This window comes from Phocoena phocoena, chromosome 9 (assembly GCF_963924675.1).
Source record: "Phocoena phocoena chromosome 9, mPhoPho1.1, whole genome shotgun sequence".
Lineage (NCBI taxonomy): Eukaryota > Metazoa > Chordata > Mammalia > Artiodactyla > Phocoenidae > Phocoena > Phocoena phocoena.
In genome coordinates this window covers 63,745,645-63,759,008 of record NC_089227.1, presented here as the reverse complement: position 1 = coordinate 63,759,008, position 13,364 = coordinate 63,745,645, and the positions used below count along the sequence as shown (strand labels likewise).

The 13,364-nt window shown below is 35.6% G+C and overlaps 1 protein-coding gene across 1 annotated transcript in view; it reads left to right on the top strand.

Moving 5' to 3' along the window:
* The window catches only part of DPY19L2 (dpy-19 like 2), an 86,541-nt gene extending 74,695 nt beyond the window's left edge, over positions 1-11,846 (top strand). Inside the window, exons 18-22 of the mRNA XM_065883564.1 lie at positions 71-190; positions 1,324-1,498; positions 4,903-5,002; positions 6,318-6,443; positions 11,693-11,846. Of these exons, the coding sequence (XP_065739636.1) occupies positions 71-190; positions 1,324-1,498; positions 4,903-5,002; positions 6,318-6,443; positions 11,693-11,846 (675 nt within the window). The remainder of the gene's footprint in view (positions 1-70; positions 191-1,323; positions 1,499-4,902; positions 5,003-6,317; positions 6,444-11,692) is intronic.
* Positions 11,847-13,364: the final 1,518 nt, after the last annotated feature.

Genomic DNA, 13,364 nt, shown 5'->3' with positions numbered 1-13,364 from the left:
ACTTTATTTTACATATATTAATTAAAAAATATATAAAGTGAAAATGTAATTTTGTTTTGTGTTTTTATAGCTAATTTTTCACATATTGCAGTTGTTTGCATTTGCTTCCCTTGCCATTTTAATTATGAGGCTGAAGCTCTTTTTGACACCTCACATGTGTGTTATGGCTTCCTTGATATGCTCTCGGCGGGTAAGGTATTCATTCTTGTATAACTACACTATAACGCTACAGCAACTACGATGTAGTTACCATGGCTTTGCTGAGTAATCCAAAACATAAAAACACTAGAGGTTTTTATCTTAAATGATTTAAAATGTTAGTTCATGATTCATTATAGAGTAAGAAAAGTAAATTCAGGTAGCTTTGAAAAATTATTCCTAGATTTTAGCTGATAATTCTATGACTTTCCCCTCTATTAGTATCCTCTCCACAAATATAGTTTTTTGAAGTTCAGGTCAGTGTAAGAGATTCTTGGCCTGTCAAAACTATCCTCAAGTGCTCTTGTAATACTAGAGAAGATGCAGCGTAATTGCTCTAGTGTTGTCTTGTTGGCCTTGGATAATTCGTGGGGGAAAATTGTCAATTCTGGGGTTCTGTTACTGTATGCAAAAGAGCTAGACAAAGTAGCTAGAATTTTGGGACCAAGTTACTTCTAGAGACACCTTATTTAGTTTTGATTGTAAGTGTCTTGCCTTAGAATATCATAATGCTTATATTCCTGAGAGGAATATACTTGTCAGTACTAATGAGGTTTCCCTAGTTATTCAAGATGTCCATAAAAGGCAGCCAGATGTTATGGATTTAGTTCCAGGATGTTTCAGAATTGTGATTTGCTAATCTTAATTCCTGGTAGTAAATCAGTACCAGAAGGATCAGGTATTCCTTCTTTATTTCTTTTAAGAGGAAAGAAAGCTCCTTTTTTTTTTTTTTTGCGGTACGCGGGCCTCTCACTGTTGTGGCCTCTCCTGTTGCAGAGCAGAGGCTCCGAACGCGCCGGCTCAGCGGCCATGGCTCACGGGCCCAGCCGCTCTGTGGCATGTGGGATCTTCCCGGACTGGGGCACGAACCCGTGTCCCCTGCATCGGCAGGCGGACTCCCAACCACTGTGCCACCAGGGAACCCCAGAAAGCTCCATTGTTAACTGGACTCCAATTCCAAAATATTTGCTGTTTTTAAACAATAGGTGATGATTATTATATTCTGTATATTGTTAGTATCAGATGGTAATCCACCTTGGTTTAGGTAGAAAGGTGGTAATTTATTATTGACCCAATAGCCCCCTTCATATAAGAATTATAAATAATTGGTTTCTTTCATTTCAGCTCTTTGGCTGGCTTTTTCGGAGAGTTCGTTTTGAGAATGTTATCTTTGGCATTCTAACAGTGATGTCAATACAAGGTTGTGCAAACCTCCATAATCAATGGAACATAATAGGAGAATTTAATAATTTGCCCCAGGAAGAACTGATACAGTGGATCAAACACAATACCAAACCGGGTATGTAGCTGTTTGGTTATACGTATAGCTAGCACACACATTATTATTATATGTTATTATACATTTGCATATATTGTACAGTTATCATTTCATATATATGTGTATGTGTGTATATATATAAAAATTTTAAATACATACGCATTCATACCTTCACAAATTTTGAGCATGGTAATTGCAGTGTTCACCAAATCAAACCTTTTTAAAAGGTGGTTTTGTGTCATCTTTAAACCCCTCCTAGGTTTAAAAGAATTTAAAGAATTTAAACCTGTCGAAAAGAATTTTAACTGACTTTAAGAGTTATTGATTGTTCACAAGTTATGTGCTATAATGCTGAGATTATTGTATTTTAACCATAACAGTGACACCTCAAAGAAAAAAAAAACCTTTAATGACAACTTTCACACCTTGTGACAGGCCACTGGAGAAGATAGTTTTGACTGTGGGGAGGTTAACAATACCCCTCCCATCACTTCCATTCAGTGCCTACTCTCTGCTCCATGTCTGTAAAACCAGTCACATGGAGAAGAGTTAAAATCTTGGATATTCTGTTTTCTTCACTAATTCATCTCAAAAAGATCAGTCTACATGCTATTTTTAAATACTTTAAAATATTCTTTTAGCTTATCTTCTTTTCTTGCTATCTTTATCCAAAACCACCTCAAGCAGATTGATATTTATTTCACTTTTAAATACCTTTCCAGAGGATAAATATGTTGTACATTATTTTCTGTAAGTAACCTATAGTCTTGTCCTAGACAATTTTTGACGTTTCATAATTTTTTTCTGGCACAAGTTCTTCACTATGGTTTATTTAAATTTATCCTGTGACTCCTTGAGCCAGTTTCTTCTTATCTCTTATTTAGTAGTCATCATTTTACTAACTAGCTATCATTAAGGTAAACTCTTATGAACTTCAACTCAGATATTTGGCCTATGGCTTTCAAAGGGTGTAGGTGACAGTGCCTCATCACTTAGAGCTTCCAGGTTAGTTTAATCAGAATTTTTGAATTAACACTTTACTGACTTTTTCCTTGTAGTACAATAGTACAAGGTAGCTAGTCCCTTTACTCTCCCTTGCCCCTCCCCACTTACAGCTGTTTTTCCAAAGCTTTAAAAGATACCTGCTCTTTTCATGTTTGCTTGTGTCTTTCTTTGTTCCAGTGTTTGTCTTGGGTTCTTGGCAGAGAGAGCCTATGTTTGGCAACTTACTCTTCTGAGATAACTCTCACAAACTCCTACCTCATTTTTGCCTCTTCTTTGATCTTACCAATCTTTCTCATCGCTGTATTATGAGTTCTGTCATGGTTACCACATGGTTTATTAAATTCTATAGTAAAGGTGGAACTAGAGCTTACATTCAGGTCTACCATGTAAGGTTGTATAGTTTGTACACAGCACAAAGGTGCTCAGTTGGGAGGACAAGTGGGAACTGATATCCAGCCTGTGGTCCTCTTACCAAGTCATGTATGTATTAGTGAGGCTCTGTCAAGTCAAAGGGATAGCTTTTTTCTAATACATGCGGTAAGCTAAGTGGAGATTTAAATATATTATAGAAAAGATCCTATTATTTCCCTGTCACACTCATGCTTACTTTGCCCCCAAGAGGAAAGAAGCATTTGGGGAGTATTCTCCCCTTCTCTCTGTTTCATAGATGGTTGCTTCTCAGTGGTTCCAGTTCTTGCTGGACAGGCTTACCTAGTTTCTTCTGGATGACCCTGGCCCTGAGCTTTGGGTCCTTCTAGCCCAGAGTTTCCCAAGCTTGGCACTGTTGATATTTGGGGCTACCCTGTGCATTGGCAGCATATTGAGCAGCATTCCTTCCTTCTACCCGTAGATGTCAGTAGCCCCTCTCCCCCCACAGTGTGCTAACCAGAAATATCTCCAGAAGTTGTCAGTGTCTCTAGGAAACAAAATCACTTCTGGTTGAGAACCACTGCTCTAGCCTAAGAGCTTTTCATCATTAATTATTGAATCTTACAATAATAAATACACGTCTACTTCAATTTATGTATGTATTTTCAAATTTAAGGCATATAAAGAGATATTCATGCAAAGTTATATTTATTTACTTATTTATTTTTTAATAGGTGTATCCATTTATTTATTTATTTTTGGCTGCATTGGGTCTTTGTTGTTGCACGTGGGCTTTTTCTAGTTGCAGTGAGCAGGGGCTACTCTTCATTGCAATGCGCGAGCTTCTCATTGCAGTGGCTTCTGTTGTTGCGGAGCATGGGCTCTAGGCGCGTGGGCTTCAGCAGCTGTGGCTCACAGGCTCTAGAGCGCAGGCTCAGCAGTCGTGGCGCACGGGCTTAGTTACTCTGTGGCATGTGGGATCTTCCCAGACCAGGGCTCGAACCCATGTCCCCCGCATTGGCAGGCAGACTCCTAACCACTGCACCACCAGGGAAGTCTCCAAAGTTACATTTAGAATGCTTAATTACATTTGAAAGTAAACATTCAATTATTTACAGTAGATCTGAATAATATGCCTTGTTCTTATTAGTGATTTTACTGTGCTGATTAAAAATGACGATAACCTTGCTAATCATGTAATCATTTATTGTACACGAGTGCCAGGAAGTAAGCATTTGATCTTTTTGTCTCCCAAGAGACAGAACTAAAACTGAAGCCAGACAGTAGATTTTGGTGTAAGACTAGTTATAAACAAAAGGCAATACATTTATACAAGCTATTACTTCAGAAAGTACTACTAACAAGTAATGAAATGGTTTGATGAAATGTATACATTTATAAAGTCAAACAGAAACTAAGAAAACTTAGCTATGAATATTTAAAGATGATCTGAGGGAAGAAAACAATGCTTTCATCTGGAAAGTTCTCAAGATTACAGTTCACAACCCACAAAAGTCACTTTAAAACATGTACCATAAGACTTGCCCTTTATAATAGTCTCCCAGTTCCTAGAACTTTAAACTATTGGAACAAGATATCAAGTTTTACAATTCTTTCCAGTCCTGTGTGTCTTTGTAGTGCTGTCTCTTAGTATAGCGCTTGAACATGGTAGTATGCTGTAGTGAAGTGGCTAAGAGGGTAGGCCCTGATACTTTCTAGCTGTGCAGTCTTGGGCAAGTCACTTAACTTTGCTGTGTCTCAGCTTCCTGATCTACAAAATAAGAATACATAGAACCCACCTCAAAGCTGTGCAAATTAAATTCTATAATCCTAGTAAAAGTATTTAGCAGTTCCTGGCACCAAGATAACATTTAATGAAAGTTGGCTATTGTGTAGACCATCAGTAAATAGTAAGCGAAGAAAAAGAATGCTGCCAATGATTATTATTTAAATGTACTTCATCTTTCTTAATCTGGGTTCAAATATTACAGATAGGTAACTTTTGGTTTTCTTTAAAACATGTTGTTAAGGAATATAATCTTGTTTTCCAGATGCTGTTTTCGCTGGTGCCATGCCTACAATGGCAAGTGTCAAGCTCTCCACTCTTCACCCCATTGTGAATCACCCACATTATGAGGATGCAGACTTGAGGTGGGCAACTGATAGAATACTTCAACCAGACACACTAACGACTTCTCCTGACTCATAGGAATAGGGAAATTTTTATACACACATGCACACACACACACACAATCACTCTTATCCTCATATTTGTGCTAGAAGTTAAAGAATAATAACCATTCAGAAATTACAATACGTACCTGTTGACTTAAAGTAACCTTAATAAACCTCTGGAAACTGAAAGAAGCAACACCCAGTTTTTCTCACAGTGAAAAATATGTCACATTTATGACTAGCCTCTGTGTGTTTATGTGCGTGTGTGTTCCAGTGAAACTCCTAAGTAATAGTAATAAGAGTGGGGATAGATTTGGCTCATGGCCATAGTTTGCCAACCCCTGTTCTAGATTCCACAGCCCCTCTGCCTGATTTAAGAAACCATTCTTCATCTTACTTGTGGCCAATGATTAGCCTTTTTTAACAGATAGAAAAGGTACATGAAATTTGCTATATTAAACGCTTTTATGAAACTTTGGGGTGCTCTTTTCCTAGCTGATTATGGGAACTCTAGCTTCCACTGAGGTCTGAAAGTTTTGTTTTCCTTAAATGACTGACTTTTAAAAATTATTTTAATCATTCTAGTAATTGGGTAATCATTTCCTTTTAATGTATTTTTGGCTTATTGTTAGAGGTAATATTTTAAATTATTTAAAGTTTTATGTTTGGTTGTGGAGATTGGGCGTTCTGTATGCTTGAAATCCTAAGAAAAGTCTAATGCATAATTGATAATTTGTTCAGGATTTTATAAAAACCCCCATTTAGGGCTAAACCATCTGTTGGACCATATTTTGGTAAGCATACCTGTCTCTCAAGCTTCTGTTAAGTTGCTTTCTCTACATGACTACTACCCTAGATGCCCACTGTCTAATTGTTCTATTTGGTACATTCAGCTTCAACTCATATGCTTTTCAGAGTTTCTATGAATGAAATTATCTACTGAAATCTATGTTTTCACTATATTTAGCCTCTATCTGAATTTGTTCCAGATTAATTATTTTATGAATTATGCAAAGCAAATTTTATATTCTGAACTATTATACTGCTACCTACCTCTAGACTCTAAACTGGTTTATACACTAATAAGCAGTACCTGCAAAAATCAAATTGCTGTAAGTTTAAGCACATGCAAAATATAAATAGAAATGTGGCAATTGCTATTCCCAAAATAATTCATGCTATTTGGGGTCGTATATAATCAATGCTCCATCCAGTAAGCATTGAGGTTTTAATTTGGTAACACATCTATTATCATTTATTTAAAATTGTTTTAACTTGTTTGAATTTAAAGAGCTCGGACAAAAATAGTTTATTCTGCATATAGTCGAAAATCTGCAAAAGAAGTGAGAGATAAGTTGGTGAAGTTACATGTGAATTACTACATTTTAGAAGAGGCGTGGTGTGTTGTAAGAACTAAGTGAGTATGAGCCCTGTGGTATATGATATGGTATATTCTAAAACAACAAATGTTTTACTTTATTACAGCAGTCCTGATTCTTTAAAAATTTTTATTTTAAATTAATTCCATTAAATTGTTGCCCTGGTATTTTATTTAAAATTATTTCATGTAGGAAATTAAAATTATACTATTGTTTAAGCATAATGTAATTTTTTTAAAGTATAGTATATTTTGCTATCCTAATTTTTTCATTTTAATTTAACATCTTAAATGTAGCTTTTTTCCATAATCTTCACATTTTTATAACTTTTATTAGATGTCTGAAATACAGATTTGAATTTACAACCAAGTGAGATATTAGCATTCTGCTACTACAGCTGATTTACATTGGATTTATAAGACTCATAAGAAAAGTTTCACGTAACTCAAAAGGACATAATAAGAAAACGTTTCTAATTAACATTTTTTCATTTCTAAATTTTGAATCTCTAATAATACATAAAATTCTAAGATGTGTAATGGATATCTTGAGACCTTTGTTTAGTCTCCTTGATTTAAGAAGTCCTTAGTTATATTAATTTTAGCATTAAGAATTTTCATTTCTCCTATGGATAATTAAGAATTGGCTATAACAGATTTTGAAGAGCTAAGTTCATAAATTTTAGTAGCTAATTTTTGTATCTAATTTTAAGATCTAATAAATATGTATAGGAAGAAATGGCATCTTGCAAAAGAAGAAACAGAAATATCATAATGTATATGCTTATCATATTAATTTAATTTAAAGCTTAAGACAAAACATACTTCAAAACAGGGCATATTGTCACAAATAAAGGTGGACATTTCATGATGACAAAAGGATTAATTCATCAAAAATATCTAACAGTTTTAAATATGCATACCTCTAAACAGAGCTTCAAAGCACAAAAAATAAAAATGTGTAGAACTAAAAGAAAAAATAAGCAAGGCTTTAATTATAGTTGGAAAAGTTAACATTTTTTTCCCCTACTAGGAAAAGTAGATAAAAAGTCAGTAAGCATATAAAAGAGATGAACAACAAATAGTATCAAATAACCTGACCCAACTGACATTTATTGAACACTACAGGAAACAGCTGTAGAATACACATTCTTTTAAAGGGCATGTGGAATGTTCACCAAGAGAGAACATATGCTGGGCTGTAAAATTGTCTCAATATGTTTAAAAGGTTTTAAATCATACAGAATTAAAATAGAAAACAATAATAAACAGATACCTAGTAAATCCATGCATATTTGGAAATTAGGCAGTAAACTTACGGGTAATTTATGTGTCAAAGGAAAAAAACCACAAAGAAAATTTTAAAACACTAGTTTTTACTTGAATGGAAAAAGGGGTCTTTTAACAATATTGCTGATCTAACTGGATATAATGTACAGAAAAAAATTAAACCATGACCCATACTACACCATATACAAAACTTAACTTTATGTGGATTATAGAACTAAATGTAAGAGCTAAAACTGAAAAGATTTCTTAGAACACAGTACTAACGATTTAAAAAATCAATAAATTGTATATATCAAAATTGAAATATTTTCACCAAAAAGACATTAGGAAAATGATAAGGCAAGCCACAGACTAGAAGAAAATATTTGAAAGCATATATCTGATAAAGGACTTATAAATATAGTTCATATAAAGAAATTCTATAAATTAATAATAAAATGACCATACAATTGAAAATGGGCAAAAGACTTGGAAAGACATAATTCACCAAAGAAAATGTGTGACTGACCGATAAATACAATTTTTAAAACTAAAACACCATACATTGGAGAGGATACAGAATAATTGTAAATCTCTTACATTGCTAAGGGGAGTGAACATGATACAACCACTTTGGAGAACTATTTGGAGAAATCTTAAAAAAATTTAAGCACACATCTACCTTATTACTCAGCAGTTCCATTCCAAAGAATTTAAATAAGAGAAATTAAAACATCTCTCTAGGGCTTCCCTGGTGGCGCAGTGGTTGAGAGTCCGCCTGCCGATGCAGGGGACACGGGTTCGTGCCCCGGTCCGGGGAGATCCCACATGCCGCGGAGCGGCTGGGCCCGTGAGCCGTGGCCGCTGAGCCTGCGCGTCCGGAGTCTGTGCTCCGCAACGGGAGAGGCCACAACAGTGAGAGGCCCGCGTACTGCAAAAAAAAAAACAAAAAAAAACCCCATCTCTCTAGAAAGAGTGTCATAGCAGTTTTATTCATAATAGCTCAAAACCTGTAGGTAACTTGTTGCTTTTCCCTTGCTGCTTTTAAGAATCTCTCTTTATGTTTAATTTTTGTCATTCTAATTACAATGTGTCTTGGTGTGGACCTTTCAGGTTAATCCTGTTTGGGACTCTTTGTGTACCCGGAAGTCTGTTTCCTTTCACAGGTTAGGGAAATTTTCAGCTATTGTGTCTTCACATATGTTCTCTGCCCCTTTTTCTCTCTCTCCTCCTTCTGGGACCCCTAAAATGAGAATGTTGATGTTGTCTCAGAGGTCTCTTAAACTGTCCTCAGTAATTTTTTTTTCTTTTTTTCTGTTCAGCATCAGTGACATCCACAGCTCTGTCTTCCAGTTCACTGATCCATTCCTCTGTATCATCTAATCTACTGTTGATTCCTTGTAGTGTATTTTTTTTTATTTCACTTATTGTATTATTCAGCTGTTTGGTGGTTCTTTATATTTCCTATCTCGTTGTTAAACTTCTCACTGTGTTCATCCATTCTTCTCCCAAGTTCTTTGAGCATCTTTGTGATCATTACCTTGAACTTTTTATTTGGAATTACTTATCTCTACTGCACTTAATTCTTCTTCCAGGGTTTTTATCTTTTTCCTTTGGAACATATTTCTCTGTCACCTCATTTTACCTAATTTGCTGTTATTATTTCTATGTATTTGGTAGTTTGGTTACACTTCCCAATCTTGGTGAAGTGACCTTCTGTAGGAGACATCCTGTGGGTTCCAGAAGTGCACTCCCCTCTGGTCACCAGAGCTATATGCTCTAGGGTTGCCCCCTGTGTCAGCTGTGCGGGCCCTTCTGTTGTGGCAGGCTGAGAACTATGGATGGTCAGGTAGATGTGGCTGGCCCCCAGTCCTGTTGGCTGCCAGGCCCTACTTTGTGTGGAGGCTACTGGCCAGTGGTGGGTGGGGCCAGATCACGAGGCACCTGGCTATAGGTTCCAGGGTGTAGCAAAGCTGATGTTGGCCTGCTGGTGGATGGGGCTGTGTCAGGCTAGCTGCTTGATCTGAGTCTTCTCAATACTGGTACCCACAGGATGGTGGGTCGGACAGGTCCTATGCTGATAAGCTAGAGGAAGAATTCCACGATGGCACTTACCAGCACCAGTGTCCATGTGGTAGAACAAGCTCCCCAAAGTAGCTGCTACCAGCATCTACGTCCCCAGGGTGAGCTCCAGTTGCCTCCTGCCTTTCTGGGTGACTCTCCAAGATCAGCAGGAAGGTTTGACCCAGGCTCCTTTCAGATTACTGCTTCTACCCTGGGTCCTGCAGTGTATGAGATTTTGTGTACACCCTTTAAGAGTGGATTCTCTTTCCCACAGCCCTCTCTCTTTCCCAAAAGTAAACCCTGCTTGCCTTCAAAGCTGAATATCCTGGAGGCTCATCTTCCTGATACAGGACCCCGAGCCCAAAGTGGGGCTCTGATTCTTCACTCTTTGGGGAGAACCTCTGCAATTGTAATTATCCTCCATCTGTGGGTCACCCACCTGGGTATATGATGAGTCTTGACTATTACCACACCTCTGCCCCGCTTACCTGTCTCATTGTGGTTCTTTATATCTTTAGTTGCATAAGGTCTTTTCTGCTAGATTCTGGTCTTTCTCATCAATAGTTACTCTGTAAATAGTTGTAATTTTAGTGTGCCCATGGGAGGGGGTGAGCTCAGGGCCTTCCTACTCCACCTTCTGGGCACACGTCCTTGGAAATAATCCAATTTTAATGTAAAGTAAATTGTGATACATTGAAGATGTCTGTTGTAATCCCTAGAGCAAACCACTTGAAAAATGCAAAAGCAAAAAACAAAACGAAAAAACCCAAATAAGCCAGTAGATGAATTGAATGGTATAATAAAACCTTTTTGCTTTACATAAAAGAAATCAAGAAAGAAACAGATGATCAAAAAAGATATGAAACAAACAGAAGAAAAACAGGAAAGTGGCAACCCTAAATCAAACCATATCAGTACTTGCAAATGTGAATGGGGACTAAACACTCCAATCAAATGTCAGAGATTGACAGACTGAATACAAAAGTAAAACCCAACTATGTCCTTCCTGTAAGGGATGCATTGTAAATACAGATACATGAAGGAAAGGTTGAAGGAGAAAGGATAGCAATGTTACCATGTGAGTAACCATGTAGGTAATATATGCTAGATATGCATTATCTGGCATATTCTAAAAAAGGCAGTACTATAGTGCAGAAGGGTGCAGTGCTTGCCTAGGTTTATATTTGGGGGAGAGGACTGACTCTAAAAGGCTACAAGGGAACTTGTTGGGGTGATGGAAATTCCCTGTGTTATGATTATGATGGTGCTCACACACCTATACACATTTGCCCATACTTATCAAACTTTACACATAAAATGGGTGAATTTTATCGTACATAAATTATACCTCAATATAGCTGTTAAAAAATTAGAAACCAATTTTGCCTGACTTCTTCCCTTTAATGACTCTCATGCCAGGTTGTTGCCTAGTGAGAAGTATTATTTCATTCAATCCATTCAAAAGGGAAAGAGTTGAGGAGAATAAAGTTGGCAGAAGAGCTTCTTTTCCCTGCTTTGGACTATATATGTTTTCATGCTAATCCAAGTCAATTTAAGCTCAAAAATATGAAATTCATCAGGAATTAGATTAACTTTCCTTTAATTTGTCTCATTCTGCTATAAATGGGCCTTATGTTTGGATGGCAGTACCAGTTAGAATATTCATTTATATTTTACTTTGAAAGTAGATTTTTAAATATATATTTCTGAATATGCATTGAGCCCTTATTATTTGATTCAATAATATATTAGTTATTTCATTAAGTGGAACACGAAAATGCAGTGTACCTTCATTTTATTATCTCTAAATTTTAAACTTACGTTTTTTGAAATGATGCTTTTAAATCTTTAATTTATTAAATTAGTCTCTAAAGATCTAGGAGATATTTTATAATTATATTTCTTCTAGATATGAATGCACTTTTAATACAGATATATGTGCCTGTTTTTTTCAGGCCTGGTTGCAGTATGCTTGAAATTTGGGATGCGGAAGACCCTTCCAACTCAGCTAACCCTCCCTTATGTAGCGTCTTGCTCAAGGATGAGAGGCCGTACTTCACCACAGTGTTTCAGAATAGTATGTACAGAGTGTTAAAGGTTAACTGCTAATGAGACTACCCTTTACACTGTGGTGCAAAGAGGTGCATAAAAAACAATCACTTTAGTTTATTTACATTAATAAAATTCACAAGCTTTAATAAGGGACCCTTAAAAAGAAGATAATAAAAATGATTTAAATTTTTCTAATTGCTAAAAGGTAAATTATTTCATTGTTTTCCATTGAATGTCAGCCTTATTAAGCTTGTCATATAAATGAGTAAATCATCTTAAAGTTTTAAAGAAGAAAAATATATGTAAAAGAACAATGAAATTGAATAAATCAAGGATATGTAAGTCCTTTTGGTATCCCGCTAGGTGAATTGCTTCGGATTTTCCTTATTTCCAGGATGTACCAGCTCAGACTCTTTAAACCACTTAGAAGAGACTAATGCAGTCTCTGAAATGACACTTCCTTAAGATCCTGATACTGATCACAACCTCTTTACCTCTGTGAGGAAATTTGTTTGTAACCATGTGTTTATTAAGGTTGTTTTTGCTTTTAGTAGCCCTCAGGAAAGATCTTTAATAGCTTTTAAAAACTTTTTTATCATTTCAGGTTAGATATTTTAAAAAACAGCTTATTTTGTAATGTTTTCAATCTCTTTAAATTTATTTACCGAGCCAGATAAGTATTTTTCACTGATTAGTTCTCAATTTGAGTTCAACAGATTATTAATCTGTCTTTAGAATTCAGTGGTTTTTCTTTTACTATCCAAGTAAAATAAAAGTTGTTACAGTACACAGCCAAATGTAGGGGTTAAACATAATCAGAAATGAAAATCCAGTTAAATGTATCAAATGAAATTTGAAGATTCTAGATCTTGAATGAAGCAAAGGCATTCTCATCTTGAAGCCCTGTAAGCTCATTGGACATAGTCATTTTTTCTGGTCATCATCTTTCATAATTAATGTATTTTAAAGTCCTTTATTTATTTTTGGTTTTGGATGAGGACAGTAATGTTTTATAGATCCTCTCTCCCAGTATAAAACCTACCTGATAGTAGTGCTTTGAAAAGTGGTAAATAGTTATCTTGAAGATATTGTTGCCAAATGGAAAGATAAACACTCTCTTTCTCTGATTGATGGATGTTAAATATGCCATAGCTGTAGTATTTTATGTGCATCTGCTTTAATCACCTTGAAATTTTTGTAATCCCCTGATTTTTTGGACCTCTACATTTGAGATAACAAAATGACTAAATTCTGTAGATTAGTTCACTTACAGTAGGTAGAAGATTACATATATATAATATATACAGGAAAACCAATAAAATTTGTAACTTTTATACCTGTAAAATATCTTCATACAAGATACAAAACAGCTAAGAAAGCATACCAAATTTTACTTATATTTGCATTTTCAGATAATTTGTTTTGGCATAAGTATGGGGCAAAGAGAGAAAGGAGATACAACACCTAACATTCATAAAAATTAAAATAGATTTTGGATGATGTTTTCATAGGAAATATTTTAAAGAAGTTGGTAGAATATTTTTAAAAACTATTAGCTAATAAAATATGCAATAC